The sequence below is a fragment of the Poecilia formosa genome, unplaced genomic scaffold (genome assembly GCF_000485575.1).
Source record: "Poecilia formosa unplaced genomic scaffold, Poecilia_formosa-5.1.2 Scaffold328, whole genome shotgun sequence".
NCBI classification, from domain to species: domain Eukaryota; kingdom Metazoa; phylum Chordata; class Actinopteri; order Cyprinodontiformes; family Poeciliidae; genus Poecilia; species Poecilia formosa.
The window spans coordinates 679,973-694,911 of NW_006800267.1; the positions used below are offsets into that span (position 1 = coordinate 679,973).

At 39.8% G+C, this 14,939-nt stretch overlaps 2 protein-coding genes across 4 annotated transcripts; both read left to right on the forward strand.

Moving 5' to 3' along the window:
- Positions 1-1,355: 1,355 nt before the first annotated feature.
- LOC103152796 (dehydrogenase/reductase SDR family member 13-like) lies at positions 1,356-4,339 on the forward strand. Its single transcript, XM_007573417.2, has 5 exons — positions 1,356-1,534; positions 1,612-1,730; positions 1,922-2,045; positions 2,423-2,749; positions 3,816-4,339. The coding sequence occupies exons 1-5, from the start codon at positions 1,408-1,410 to the stop codon at positions 4,073-4,075; spliced, it is 957 nt and encodes a 318-aa protein (XP_007573479.1). The 5' UTR covers positions 1,356-1,407; the 3' UTR covers positions 4,076-4,339.
- A 2,658-nt stretch (positions 4,340-6,997) lies between these two features.
- On the forward strand, positions 6,998-12,902 carry LOC103152797 (dehydrogenase/reductase SDR family member 13-like). Of its 3 annotated transcripts, none has more exons than XM_016661438.1 (5): positions 6,998-7,179; positions 8,907-9,127; positions 11,730-11,853; positions 11,967-12,293; positions 12,425-12,902. In XM_016661438.1, exons 1-5 carry the CDS (start codon positions 7,059-7,061, stop codon positions 12,682-12,684), a joined length of 1,053 nt encoding a protein of 350 aa, XP_016516924.1. In that variant the 5' UTR covers positions 6,998-7,058; the 3' UTR covers positions 12,685-12,902. The 3 variants fall into 3 exon arrangements, with proteins under 3 accessions (XP_016516924.1, XP_007573480.1, XP_016516925.1); XM_007573418.2 differs by having other exon boundaries at positions 8,907-9,025; XM_016661439.1 differs by having other exon boundaries at positions 12,373-12,537.
- The last annotated feature ends 2,037 nt before the right edge of the window (positions 12,903-14,939 follow it).

Sequence of the window (14,939 nt, forward strand, 5' to 3'; positions counted from 1 at the left end):
TTGTGTCTGTGTTAGTAGGAACATTTCTGTGGTATTCTCCTTCAGGTCTGACTTCTACACTGCCATGTGACTTCTTTGGCTGCTGATGTCCAGAACCATCTTTGCTCTAATGTGGTTCTGTTCTGTTGAAGTTGACAGTGTGGAACACACTCCACCGATTTGACCGTGATTGTTATCTTATTCAGGAGCTGTCATGGTATTTAGATAAGTGGAACATTAAAGAATGAGACTGAAGTCAGAACATGCAGTTTGTGATTCTTCTGCTCAAACTGGTTCTATTAGACGCCAGGCATCTGGCGTTGTCCCACTAAAAAAGAGCCCAGTTCCTGTATTGGTCACACCTTTGGACACCACCTGGATAATCCTAATTTGTTGAATTTTGTTCATTTGTGTCCCTTTGTAAAAAGACAGTTTATTTTTGCAATTTACATCTTAGAGTGTTAAGATATAACAATATTAGGTTGTTGACTTTGCACCTGTTTTATTTTTACAAAAGCAATAAGATTCTAACCACTGATAAAAAGTAAAATATCTGCTTGTGATATATGCACATTATGTTCAGTTTTCTTTCCATGTACAAGATTCCTTAACATGACCGTAAAAGTCCTAACTTGGATTGTTGTTAATACAAGCTGGAATTGTAACATTTATTGGCTCTTTGACCATTGATCATACAGTATGACTTTAGATTATCGCTATTACAGAAACCATCAATTTGGTTGCAATTAAGGAAAAGTTTAAAATTCTAATTATTTTTGATCAACTTCATTGGTCTTTGCTAATTTGATTGCTGAAACAGCTCACCCATCAAGTTAAGAACAATAAATCCATTTATCTATGTTTCTATTGACTGTTTTTATTCATTTTAAAAATACATAATGTATGTTTAACACTACACTGAATGATGTGAGGTCCTCTTTGGAATGATTCTATATCAGATTTCTACAGTTTTATTTTATATAAAATTCTGCTGTGAATATCTGGAACCAAAAAAGATTTTCTGTTGCCAGGAGAAATATCTGAACTGTTGATGGTAAACTGGAGGAATCCAATTCCGTATGGATAAAAAGTCATCCAAACAAGGATGAAAAGAATTACGTAAAAATCTTTGAAGAAGCTACTTAACTTCCTTTGTCCAACCATAAACCTCCCTTGACACTCTGTTTAAAAAAAATAAGTTGATAAGTCACGTTTGTTATCCCATTATTACATTTTAAGTCATCATGGATCACCTGGATCTTCTGAGAATTTTTAGGCTCTTTTCTTTCTGTGGGTGGTGCAGTGTGATGATGATGATGAGGGTTGGAGTCCCGCCCACTAAGATCATGGGTGCTGCCTGGCTGGAATGACAGAGAATGTTAAAACGGAAAAGAGCTGAGAGTGCTGTGAGGCTCAGAGGCAGGAAACATGTCTGTTGTGCTCCTGGTTGTTGGCGTCGTTATAGGAATTGCTTATATTTACCGTCACATTGTGGTGAAGGGCGAGAGATGCACGAGCAAAGCAAAGCTTCATGGGAAAACTGTGATTGTCACTGGTAATTCAACTTTTTATTTTCTACTACTCTTCTCTCCTGCCTTACTTTAGCCTGAGACTGCTGCTTCTCATCTGCAGGCAGCAACACTGGCATAGGGAAGACGACGGCCATAGACCTGGCTCAGAGAGGAGCCCGAGTGATTCTGGCCTGCCGCTGTAAGCAGAGAGGAGAAGCTGCTCTGGAGGAGATCAGAAGGGTGAGGAGTTCATAGTTGTCTGTTTCTTTCTTGGCCAGGAACAGTGGAAGGTTGTGATGATAATAACAAATAAATAGAGATATTTGTATTTGTAATAAATGGAGACATTTTGTGGAAAATCAACCTGTCACAAACTAGCTGTTAGTCTGGAGCAGGCTGACTGACTGCTCTCCGGTTCTTGTCTGTTGCAGGAGAGTGGAAGTAGCCAGGTGGTGTTCATGCAGCTGGATCTGGGAAATCTCAAGTCTATTCGCAGTTTTGCAGAGTCTTTTCTGAAGTCTGAACCTAGACTGGACATTCTGATCAATAACGCAGGTAGGACTGCTCAACTACATACCATCTACACTATCATCCATGATATCAAGACTGATTATTCTTAGGACTGTTTTTAAGTAAATTCCATTGCTTTAAACTTTTGTTCAAAGCAGGTGCTTCCCATCTGCTATGTTTGCTTGTTTTGTTCTCAATTGTCAAAATGATAAGAATGTTTGATAGCAGATACTTAGACAGCTATTTCACAATCATCTTAGTCTACAGGATTTCATGCTTGATCTGCGAAGTCAAGATAGCCCTGACTGTTTTATTCATCTGAAATGTGGAAAAAGTATGACCTCTGAGAAAGGTCAGATGAAATAAGTTCTTTTTAACTTGACATCTTTACTGATGAATACTCTCATTGTATTTGGCCCCAGGTGTCTGCCTACAGGGTCAGACAGAGGATGAATTTGGATTAATGTTTGGTGTCAACCATCTGGGTCATTTCTTGCTGACCAACCTGTTGTTGGACCGACTGAAGGAGTGCGCACCCAGCAGGATAATCAATGTGTCGTCCATGGCGCACAACTTTGGAAAAATAGATTTCGACTGCCTGAACAGTCACAAAGCTCTGGGCTTGGGGACATCCTTCATACACCTTCTCCAGATCTACTGCGACAGCAAACTGTGCAACGTTCTCTTCAACCACGAGCTAGCCAAGAGGCTGCGAGGAACTCAGGTCACCTGCTACGCTCTCCACCCAGGTCAGTAACGGAGCGCAGTTTATGTTTGGACAGAGTGAAGCCCAGTGGATGTCGTTCAGATGAATCAAGAAGTAATATAGCTACTGCTGTAATGAAGACCACAGAGTTTTAAAGTGAAACTGTTAAGAATACTAGAGCTTTTATCTCTGTTTTGGTCACTGTCAAGTAACTGATCCAAACTCATTTATACATCATAGAGTTTTTGTCTAAGTTACTAAAATGCATGTTCATAGATATAAAGCAGGTTCAGATATGCATGACTCAGTTAATCATGCTATTTGTATTTTGTGTTAGGCTCAAATATGAGTTATTGAGTTTGGTTGTCAAACCATTTTTAGCATTATGTTGCAGCGGTGATCTCTGTGGTCTGATCACTCATCCATTCATCTTTATGGGAGGATTATGACTCACATGTCTCAACAGTGTTAGTTCAGTTTGTAGGTAGTTTCAGTTCTTATATAGTTTTGTTGCACCAGTTCATTTGAGTTCATCTCTAGACTCTGTACCATATTTTTCATTCAAATTGTTCTAAATGCAAAATGGCATTCTGCGAGCATAAACTAATTTGAACCAAGCTTTAACAAATCAAATGGCTTCTGAACTGTGCATGTTAGCCAATCAGCTTCGGTCTGCTCCTGTTGGAAGGACTTTCAAAAATATACAACTTTATTTATAAAGCACTTTAAAACAACACTGTTGTGCTGTACACCAAAAACAGCTAAAAACAACAACATGCTTCTCTCTGATCCACTGGAGGATCTTTCAGTTTCCATTTGACCTGACAAATATGTTAATCAGCAAAATGTGATGTGAAGCAGAACAAATGTTGCTCGTGTTCAGTTAAACAGCCACTATGAGGAGTGAAACAGATGAAGAACTCTCTGACACATACACATTTATGCGTTTGCAAGGTACAATGCTTACTGAATTAAGTTTAAAAATATGTTAGAACAACTGAGATTTCAGGGAGGGACATACTCACCTGCTGTATTTGTGCAACAGGTTACCAACCAGGCGTGACAAGCATCATTTATCGGTCCACCTCATTTATTTTGTGTTGTTGCAGGAGCCATCAGCTCAGAGCTTGGTAGGAACACTGGCCTATTCCTACAAATCATCCTCAAACCCATCACCGCCTTCTTCTTCAAGAACACCATCCAGGGAAGCCAGACCACCCTCCACTGTGCCCTGCAGGAGGGCATAGAACCCCTCAGTGGACGCTACTTCTCCAACTGCACCGTTAGAGATCTGTTTGCTAAAGCCAGGGATGATGCTGCTGCAAAGAAACTGTGGGAGATCAGTGAGCGACTGTGTGGCCTTCTCTAAGGCAGTAGGAGAAGCCTCCGTGTTTTCTGCTAGCTGGTAGTAGGTGTAACTTCATGGCCTCGCTTGATTTAACTGACTGAAAACTTTGGCTAAAACTAATCAAGTGATGGAAGGTGAAATGTTGGCAAGTATTACAATGCATGACCAAATGTATAGTAATGGAAGTCTGAAGAGTCTTTCTGAGCCACCTGAAGGCAACAGTTTTCACTAGAGCTCAGATGTGTTTCGGATGTGAACCCCTTGATTAAACTTTCTTCGTCTGTATCTCTGTTAGATGTGTAATGTGTAAGGATAACATTTACTCATACCCAGAAGTCTAACCTGTTTGTGTTCACGTTTTAAATGTATTGCATCTGTTTTAGTAATGACTAATGAATTAGTACTGAAGATTTCAAAATGTTTTTAAAGAGGGAAAAAAAACATTGATGGAAAATAACCAGTTGGGAGATTTCTCTTGAGTGGTTACTGGTTTCGCAGGTTTGGTGGGGTAACAGGATGGGTGGGGTGCCAGGATCCAACTGTCAGCTTCTTACCTGGATGACGTAAGAGAAAATGCTTTAGTAGATATTTCAAATGACATAAAAAGACCCTGATTATTTAAGATTCTGTTTTATCAATAATAACAGAGATTACTTAAATCTTCAATCTGTTTTTAATGAAAATCATATAAAACAGCTTAAACGCTAATCACTGTCTTTCCGGAATTGCAGAGTATTATTATCTTATATTTAAATAAAATATAGGACACATATACCACACATATCCACTGTGTGGTTTTAGCAAGCAGACAGTCAAGAACCTCTAACTGGAAAAGTACAACAGTGATGCTGATGTAGAAATATTTAACCCTAACTGAAGCTCGTCATTCTTCAGACAGTGGATCCACATTGCTGTTTGTGTTGTCTCTCATGGGAGGATGACACAGGGTTCACACCTGGACGCATCGCTCCAATCACAATTTATTTTTATTTCTGTTGGAATTAGTTACTGTTTTCTAGAGGCTTTATTTAGCTGCTTTAGTTTCAACTCAATCAGCGAGTGCATTTAAATTATCTTGTAAATGACTTTTAAAGTATAGCTTTTACAGAAAGGCTAAATGTGTTAATGAGATTAGGATCTGACTGTAGCTTCCTGGGAAACGTTTTGTTGTTTGGCTGAAACATTATTTAGGGATCATGTGGGTATGATGCTAGATACCATATTTTCTGGACTATTAGTCACATTTTTAATTTCTCATAGTTTGGCCGGTCTTGCCGCTTATAGTCAGGCGTGAATTATACTTTTTTTCTTCTCTTCATGATATTTTTTTTGACTAGTCTGGCGAATGTGCTAACTTAATGTTCAGGTGGCTCACGCAAAATGGAAATGATAGCATTGCAGGCAAATGAACAAAATTGTACTTTGTTTTTGTGTGAAACTGTCAGGAAAGATGAGATCAGATAGAAGTGAGGTCGGCTCACACACCTCGTCTTCCACTGACAGACCAGTGGAACCTGAAGGTTTGGTTATGACTAAGCTGCTATTCCCAGTAGGAATGTGTTTGTAAGCCCAAAAAACAGACAATGTGTTTTCAGGACTAGAAACTTCACTTAAAACCAGTGTTGTGCAATGTTTAGTGTGAGCGACAATCAGTTTTCTGTGATGGCAGTGGAACTATAGGAGGGGACTTTTCGCAAAGTATCCATTGTTTTGTAAAGACAGGTTTAAAAGCAAATCTAGAATAAACCCTTCCCCCTCACCATGGTCCCTCCCAGTTTTTTAAATGTTTAGTCATGCCAGGATCAGTCAGTGAAACCTTTGTTCACTAAGTGCAAATGCCTATTTGGTCATCATTTATTTAATTACATTATAAACTAATCACACTGGGCCCTTGTTAAAGAGCTTCATTTAAATTATCATAGCTTTCTGGTGAAGTTTTACCCACAGGAACCAGTCAAGGTCTGAGGTGAAATATCTGTCAGTACCAACTTCGGGGAATATACAACTTTATAACATATGACCATTTAGTCACTAAAATGAAAATTTTCATGAATAAAAACCAGATAAGCTTGGTGTTATTTTAGATTCAGGCTTGCTCATAGACTGTTGCCAAAATTTGTGCGATATGTGCTTTGTGCCACCAGAGCCAGCAACACATTTGACCACGTTGCAAGCTCTTTAACAAATGCAACATTAAGCAAGCATAAAGAGCAGTTCCCTTTCTACACCTAGGCCATTCAGATCACATATAATGTGATATGTTTCTCTTCCCTGCATACATGGCTGTTAGAATAAAGTTTTGAGGCACACCAAGACCATTCAGACCTGGCCAGAAGGCAATCTGGCTGGGATGCAGGACTGTTTCGCACATCAGTCTCTGGAAGAATACACAGAAGCTGTACTGTGTTATATCAAAACCAGCACTGAAAATGTGACGGTATATAAAAAAATATCAAACTCCATTCAAACCGTAAACTATGGATGACCAACAAAGTTCAACATCTGTTGAAAGCCAGAAATGCAGCCTCCAGATGTGGAGACAGAGCCAACTACAGCTGGGACCTAAGAAGAGGCACCCAGACCGCAAAAGCAGAATTCACAATGAAAATGAAGAACCAACTGGCTCAGAGTAACACACAGCAGGTCAGGTAAGGCTTAGAACATCTTACAAAATATAGGGGAGATCAAACCCAGGTTGCTTGCACTGACCCCTCCTGGTGGAAGAACTGCACCTCTTTGTTATAACAGTTGAGGTGGGACGGTTACACACCCACAAAACACCGCCAGTCTCACAGTTTTAAACCCTTTCTCTTCAGGAGCACCAAATACTGTGGGTAAAAGTACACCCGAAAAAAATCACCTGGATTATATGGAGTACTTGGCAAAGTGGTATATTAGTTGGCCACAAGATGGCAGTAATTTGCCCAACAGTCATAAGACCTGAGTCAAATGTGTAGAAAAGAAGAAGACAGAGAGGCCAACACTGACAGACTCAGACACCAGCATGTATTTGTATCTGGTAGCAGCAGCTGTTTGGGTCTATGTTCTGGTTTTTTACGGCCTATTTAAAGGAACGAGATGCTTGAGTCCCGCTTGGCTGAAGGGGAAGACTGTTGTTGTTACAGGTAAACGAATCCATTGTTTGTTTAAACCACATGCAAAAAAACTTCTGAAAAAGAGCAAAACAAGAAACTAAAGTCCATTTCCGCTTCCGTCGGCTTCAGGAAAAATTCCTCTGCAGTTTTGGTCGTTTTTTATCAGAAAAGGCGGATAAAACAGCTCAAGAAATTTCTTACGTTTTCACAATCAATTTAAAGTCATTTCCGTATTCTACCCATAGTCCATTGTAAGACATGCTGTGTGATTTCATTCCTCCTGGAGGTCATTTGCAGTTTATGCGGTTTATTAATCTGGCATTTTGAAAGGAAAAAAACTTTTCCAATAAAGGAAATAGAATGTAACAGAGTTTATAGAAAACACGAAGTAGGGATGTTATTCAGTGTAATTAGTGCAAGCACTTAGGCTTTGTAACAAGAAGAACCAGATGATGAAAATAGGTTATCTCATGTAGGGACAAACCTGGTGTTTTAATTGTCAAATAAAAGCAATTCAGTTTTAAATCTGAACCTAAGCTGTGAGACTGCCAGACTGCTTGACAAAAAGTAAAATAGGATGGCAATAGGGTCAGTTTAAAGATCTATGAATAACATTGTCCCGATAGAGCAACATTTATCAGTGATAAAACACTTTGGGGCTCATTTTTCTTTTCACTTTTGGTTATTGATCAATAAAATAAAATTAAATGCATAAGTTTTCCAGCTCTAATTGGACTAAGATGGGTGAAGCTTGATTGCTTTAAAATGGATCAAGGAAAAGATTAGAAAATCTCATTTATGAGACTGAGGGAGCATGAGCAATAATGATAAAAAAAATTAAGCAAAATAAAAAGTGTTTAATTGGCTGTTTACAGTAAAAAAAACAACAATAAATGCACTGTAAATACTTTTTTGTTTTGCATGATTCACATTGAAAAACAGCCTACAGCTGAAGGTCTGGTATGACATACAGCTCTGTCATTTGAATATAAAGTCTATTTTTCTATGAAAGTGTAAGTAATTCTGGTAGAATCCTGATGTTCCAAGGTCTTCCAGCTCCTCATTTATTTCATTTTGGTTACTTGAGGTCAGTTTCTCCCTTCTACTTCCACTTTAGTACCTGTAAACACTCCTGTGTCTGTAAATATTTTTGTGTAGATTTAGACAAGGAGAAATAAACCACAATATATTCAATGTGGGTAGAAAACGTCCACTTGGCAGTTTAAGAAGAATCTGTGAGTGGTTGGATTTACCAAACGCCCTGCAGCAGGTTAATAAAACTTGAAAAAGTTGGGCATGAAATAACCAGACCTGAAAGGCAGGAAATGATGGAGAGGTGGAATGACTAGCAACTGTTTGGACTTGACTGACATATTTTAACCTTGAACAAACCAAAATAACTGGTATATCCCTGCAAATGGAATTTGTTTTAGAAAGATGATGTTGATCATAGAACACTATTTTTAATCATTGATTCTTGTCAAAAAGATTCTCACAGAAAGATTCTCTTCACAACCTGGATAACAGTCCATAGTAGCTACAGGAGCATTACTACTCCCCTTATGTAGATCAAGGTTGTAATATTAATGGATCAATTTCACTTTTTCATTTAAAATATGCAATAAATGTGAGTATGCTATGGACAGAAATGATTCTGTAAAAGGATCTTGGGTCTTGCCTTTGGTTAGCTTTCTGATGAAGAATTGCTGTATCAGCTGTTGAGTTTGATGTGTTTGTGAATTGGTTTTACTGCCTAGGAAGCAACACTGGCATTGGGAAAAGTACCGCCCTGGAACTGGCAAAGAGAGGAGCTCGAGTGATCCTGGCCTGTCGCAACAAGGAGAAGGCTGAGGCTGCAGTGTTTGACATCCGCTCAGTAAGACCCAATCAGTTCAAAATGCAGCAGAGACCCGACCATTCAGAGATCTGCTGTCCAAAATGGGATTGCTTTCATGCCAGGGCTTTTACTTCACAGAATGTAATAGTTTATTTCCACTGAGTGGTACAGCACGGGTTGGTGGGGTTGGTACGCTATTTTATGATCCAGAGTATTTAGGAGAGCGTTTCCACCACCAGCTAGACTCTCACTGGGCAGGCAGTGTTGAACCTGATGCCTCTTTGCGTCATACTACTGCAACAACAAACATGAGTTGCTCTTTGTTGCAGGCTGTAACCCTTCTTGTACCCCAATTTATATGGAGTGAAAATAGTCTCAAAATATCTGTGCGTGTGTAAAAATTTACAAGCAGAGTTATTTCCAGGTGTGGCGCATCAGGAGTCAGGTGATGACGTCATCGGAACATACCGAGTGTTCTCTATTAAATTGGTTATTGTACTTTTGATTACAAGTTCTATTAAATTGATTATTGTATTTTTGATTACAATTTTATTTATTTTCCTTATTATTATGATCTGTTTTGTATCCTTTAATAGTTCATTTGAGTTAGAAGTAATTGTTTTTTTTTTGTTTGCTTGATTGGTCTTTCTGTGGGCGGAGCCTGTGGCTTTAAAAGCAGGGCTCTGCGCCACAGGGAGGCAGTCTGTGGCTAGACTCCTGCCAGATCATAGTGAAGGTGATGGACTCTTACCTTGAAGGTACTGTTGTTTTGTCTGCTTTTAACCTGCCTGGACGTCCCTTCATTTTTTTGTTTGTCCAAGCATAAGAGAACCCCGCCACACTGTGAAACATGATTTGTAAGCCATAAAAAGAAAATAAACCTTTTCCTACGCCTACAAATGTTGAAAAAGTACACACGAGTCGCCAAATACACACACACAAAACTGCAGTTACGTACAGATCCAGTTATGAGTGCACAGCTATTTTTGAGACTCATTTCATGCTTTGGGAGCTCCCAGATTTGTGTAGATGGTGCGCTTAGATGCTAGTAGAAAGCTGGGTCATCTGAGTTTTGCTCCGAGTCTAGTGTTTTTATCCTCTGAACATTTCTCACTGTGCTTGTGCCGAAGTGTCTTGGTTTACCTCCAGCCATCGAACCATTCTGCCACCCAGTGGTTGTTTTTCAGACCACCTAGTCTCCTGTACTATTCAAAATGCACAATATGTCTATTAACAATTTTGGAATATTATAAGGAAGTGCTCAGATATTCCGTTTTCCTCCGAACTAACGTATTTTCCACTTTGGTACAAGCACAGTAAGAAACGTTCTAAGGATAAAAACACTAGACTCGGAGGAAAACTCAGATGACCCAGCTTTCTACTAGCATCTAAACGCACCATCTACATCTCTTTTCCCGGAAGCGGGAAAAGAGTCTCAAAAATAGTTGTGCACTCGTAACCGGATCTGTACGTAACTGCAGTTTTGTGTGTGTATTTGGCGACTCGTGCGTACTTTTTTCAACATTTGTAGGCGTAGGAAAAGGTTTATTTTCTTTTTACGGTTTACCAATCATGTTTCACAGACACCAATCAATTAATCAATCAAATTTTATTTGTATAGCACATTTCAGCAGCAAGGCATTTCAAAGTGCTTTACATAATTAAAATAAAAACAGAAAAAGATTTAAAAAACATCATTAAAACGTAAACAGTGAGAGAGAAATAAAAAGCTGTAGAATTTTAGTTGAGACGCCGTCAACTGGGACTCTAACCCTTTGGACTTTAGTCAAAATGCCGTTTGACAAGGACTCTAACCTTTCGGACTTTAGTCAAAACGCCGTTTGACAAGGACTCTATCCATTATCCAAACTTACACAGAAAGATGCTTACACGAGTTACAAATCCATTTTTACACACGTACAAATCGTTTTATACATGCACAGATATTTTGAGACTATTTTCACTCCATAAATTTATGGACTGTTGACGCCAGAAACTCCACCCCAACCATACTTTACCATGGTCTTATGTACTTACATTTGAAGAGGTCCAGGACTGGTCTGGTACGGGCCACTGCTCTTCCACTTGGAACAATTTCCTTAATTTTGGAAGATTGGCGATCGGCCGATACTTACATGTGAAGCCGATCTTAACAGCAACCTTTGCTGATTGACCTCAGTAAAGATCTAAAGATCACCCACTGTCCTCTTCTGCTCTACAGTGAGAGAGGTATGACTGACAGACTGGCCCACCAGGTCATGTCTACATGCTTGCAGTTAATAGTCACCACACTGTTTCCATCTCAGCAACTTTCTTGCTATATTTAGAGACATTTCAGACAAAACAAAGTGGTATCGGCCAAATTTGGAATCGACAAGTCAGGCCTTTTTAAAGATTGTCAATCAGCAATCAGCCAGAAAGCAGCAGTCAGTGCATTTATTACTTTGGGGATTCCCAAAGTGAGCTGGAGCGTGTCATTAGGGAGAAGGATTCTTTTTACCTTTGTGATCTGATCTAAGATAAGCAGAAGTTGAGGATAGAGGACTCATTATTTTATTTCTCCCTATTTTAGAAAAGTCATGAATATGAAGTGACAGAAATGGAAGCAATCAGTGATTTAAGATGAGGCTCAGCACAGAGCAGAAAACAGATAGCAGAACTAAAACTAGTAAAAATATAAACTGAGAATGCTGTTGTATTTTCCTCCTGCTGCAGCCGTTCTTACCGATGCTTTGTGCTTCAGGAGAGCGGGAACCCCCAGGTGGTGTTCATGCAGCTTGATCTGGCAAGTTTAAAGTCAGTTCGCAGTTTTGCTGAAACCTTTCTTAAGACTGAACCTAGACTGGACATCCTCATCAACAATGCAGGTGATGTTTGAACAACCAGTCGCTTCCCAGTTAGAACTTTTATACTGTGTGTTGCATGAAAACAGAAATAAAAAAAAGCTAAAAAATAACTCACGATTGGTTCTGTGTTTCAGGTGTTCTAGGTCCTGGCTGCACTGAGGAGGGCTTCGACCTGGCTTTTGGGGTCAACCACCTGGGTCACTTCCTGCTGACCAACCTCCTGCTGGAGCGGCTCAGGCTCTGTGGCCCCAGCCGAGTCATCACCGTGTCTGCTCTCCTGCACCGCATCGGGAGCATCGACTTCCAGCGGCTGGCTCCACAGACAGACGCGGTGCCCCCCCAATCTGCCTGGTCCAGCCTTCAGGCCTACTGTAACAGCAAACTGTGTAATGTGCTCTTCACCAGGGAGTTGGCCAACCGGCTGGAAGGCACTGATGTTACCTGTTACACCCTGCACCCAGGTCAGTGGCTGCATCTCCTGCTACTTCTGTAAAGGTTTGCTGGAGTTTCATGATGTCATTTAATTCTTTAAATGTTTAGTAAGGCCTTTTACAGTGAAGCTTGCTGTGGTTTTGGCCACTGACCACTGCAGGAGTAATCTACACAGAACTGTGCCGTAATCTGAGCCAGTGGCTGCAACTCCTCATGATGCCCTTAGCCAAGCTGTTCCTCCTGGACCCCAGCGGTGGATGTCAGACCACCCTGTACTGCGCCCTCCAGGAGGGCATCGAGCCGCTCAGTGGTCGATACTTCTCCAGCTGTGCGCTGCAACAGGTTGGAGCCAACGGGCGAGATGATGGCCTGGCAAAGAAGCTTTGGGAAGTAAGTGAGAGGTTAACAGGCATGGCCTGAAGCACCAGAGACTGTCTTAGAGCCATTCACAACTCTTATAAAGTCCAACTTGTGTCTGAATTTTCATGCACTTCTTTCGTTTGCTTTAATAAAACCGAGGATCCCTTGAATGTTTTCTGTAAACCTATCGCCTAATGTCATGTATAAAGTCTGCAGAGTTTCAGTGAGCAGATAAGAGATCCTATAATGGCTGCTGTGGATAAACAGCATTTTTTGAATGCATTGTGGGAGATGTGGTTCTTTACCCTCATCTTTTTACTTTTTCTGGATTTGATGATTGGAATCACTGACAGCATCAGGGCCCTCATGTAGAAAAGAATGCACAACTTTCCTGCTAAAAGTTGGTGAAGAACAAATTTTGAAAAGTGTCGCTCTTACGCATGCAGCTGCGCAAAGATCCCAATTGGTGTGAACCCTAACCCTAACCCTGACCGTCTATCATAAGATAAATACCCAGAAGGCTGACACCACATCCAAATAACCATGGTAACGGTTCCTGCTTCTAGTAGCATCTGACAGTAATTACTACTTATTTTAAAAAAAAAAACTCTTTCCAGGGCACACAAGGTCACTTCACTAAAAATAAAACCAATGTAACAAAACATTCCAAATAGAAAACAAAACAGGACATTTAGAGCATAAAATGATGGAATGTGTTGATTAATCCAAGTGGAAATACTTGTTTGAACAGCAGAGTGTTCAGCTGGTATTTAAAGACAGTGTTTCAGAGAGAGCTTTGTGTTGAATGGGGAATGTGGAAGTTTATTCCTAATAGAGGAATCATGTGTTGGACCAGGCCAACATGCTACTACATTTATTAGTCAATTCTGTTCATATAAATTGCACCTTTACAGAAAGGAGATGCTTTCTGTTCGTAAAAGAGAATTCAGAAAGCTGGAATGGCTCGACTGCAGGATGACTGTGACCTGCCAGCAGCTCCAGCTGCACCGTTAACCCACTGCTCCTTCTTTAAGGCTGGGACAAGTTCTGGACAGAGCTCCAGGGTGACCACTCTGGATAATCTTAAGACTAATAAACCATCAACACGTCCCAACAGATCAATATGATCTCTCAACACATGCTCAATCACTGGCGATGTTCTCCATTAGTGCCAAAGTTGACATTGTTCCACTGTTACACATATCTTTGTGGTGGACAAGGTGTGATTCTCTACACACTTTGTCCACCGTCAGAATCATCAAACTTGACCTGTTTGGAGCTGATCTGCTGATCCAACCATGTTTTCTTTTTCAGTCAGAATAAATGTGCCCCTTAATATTGGCAGACATTTTCTGTGCCTCGGGGCGTAGACCGACGAGACGAAAACCAAGGAAATTTACTGTTTACATCCGACTGTGATTTTCACAACATTTAGTTTTATTATATTTATTAATTTTGTGTGTGTGTGTGTGTTACCTTATTTTATGAGGATGTATGTGGTTCAGTTTCATTGTTTAAGTTTAATCAATAAAAGATTAAAGTCATAAACATTGGGTTTGATGCTCTTTGCATTAAATGACACTGAAATGAGTCAGGATTCAGTGTATTTAGGTGAGTTTTGGTGCTTTATTAGTTTATTACTGTCTATAAAAAAGTGCACATTTTCTCAGCAAGTAATGAGTTAGTGTATATTTATGCCACGTTCATTTTTCTACATGCCGACTTGCGTGTAAAATATGGCAGCGCACATTTTCTTGTGCGTACGCACACTTTATATCTGACCCAATTAATTAAGTTTAGGACCAAACCTGAAGTAAAGCCAAAATATTATTTTAATAACAAATTTCCTGCTTTCAGTTAAGCAATGTAACTTTTCCTTCTTGTAGCTTTTGTTTAGCAGTTCCCAGCTCCATCTTGTTTGTTGCATCCTCAGGGTGAGTCACATGCAAATCGTCTGGAGTGAGTGATTGGTAGAACTGTCAGGTTTGTAGGCCGCCTTGCTCAGACAAATTCAACTGCAGGCCAATCAGTCTCAATGACCTTCACATCCTTCACATGTCAACTGAACTGCACCTATTAGGAAAACTTTACCTCAACGTTCTGACTATCACAACATAGTACATACAATGTATTTTATTTTTATTAATTACTTGATTCAATCTGCTGGATTTCCACAGACAGATTTGAATAATGAACTGAATTTAATGTACTGTTTGATAACCAGTGGTGGGAAGTTCAAGTACTGTACTTAAGTAAATTTTTCGTGTATCTGTACTTTACTTAAGTAGATTTAATAATGGATACTTTCTACTTTT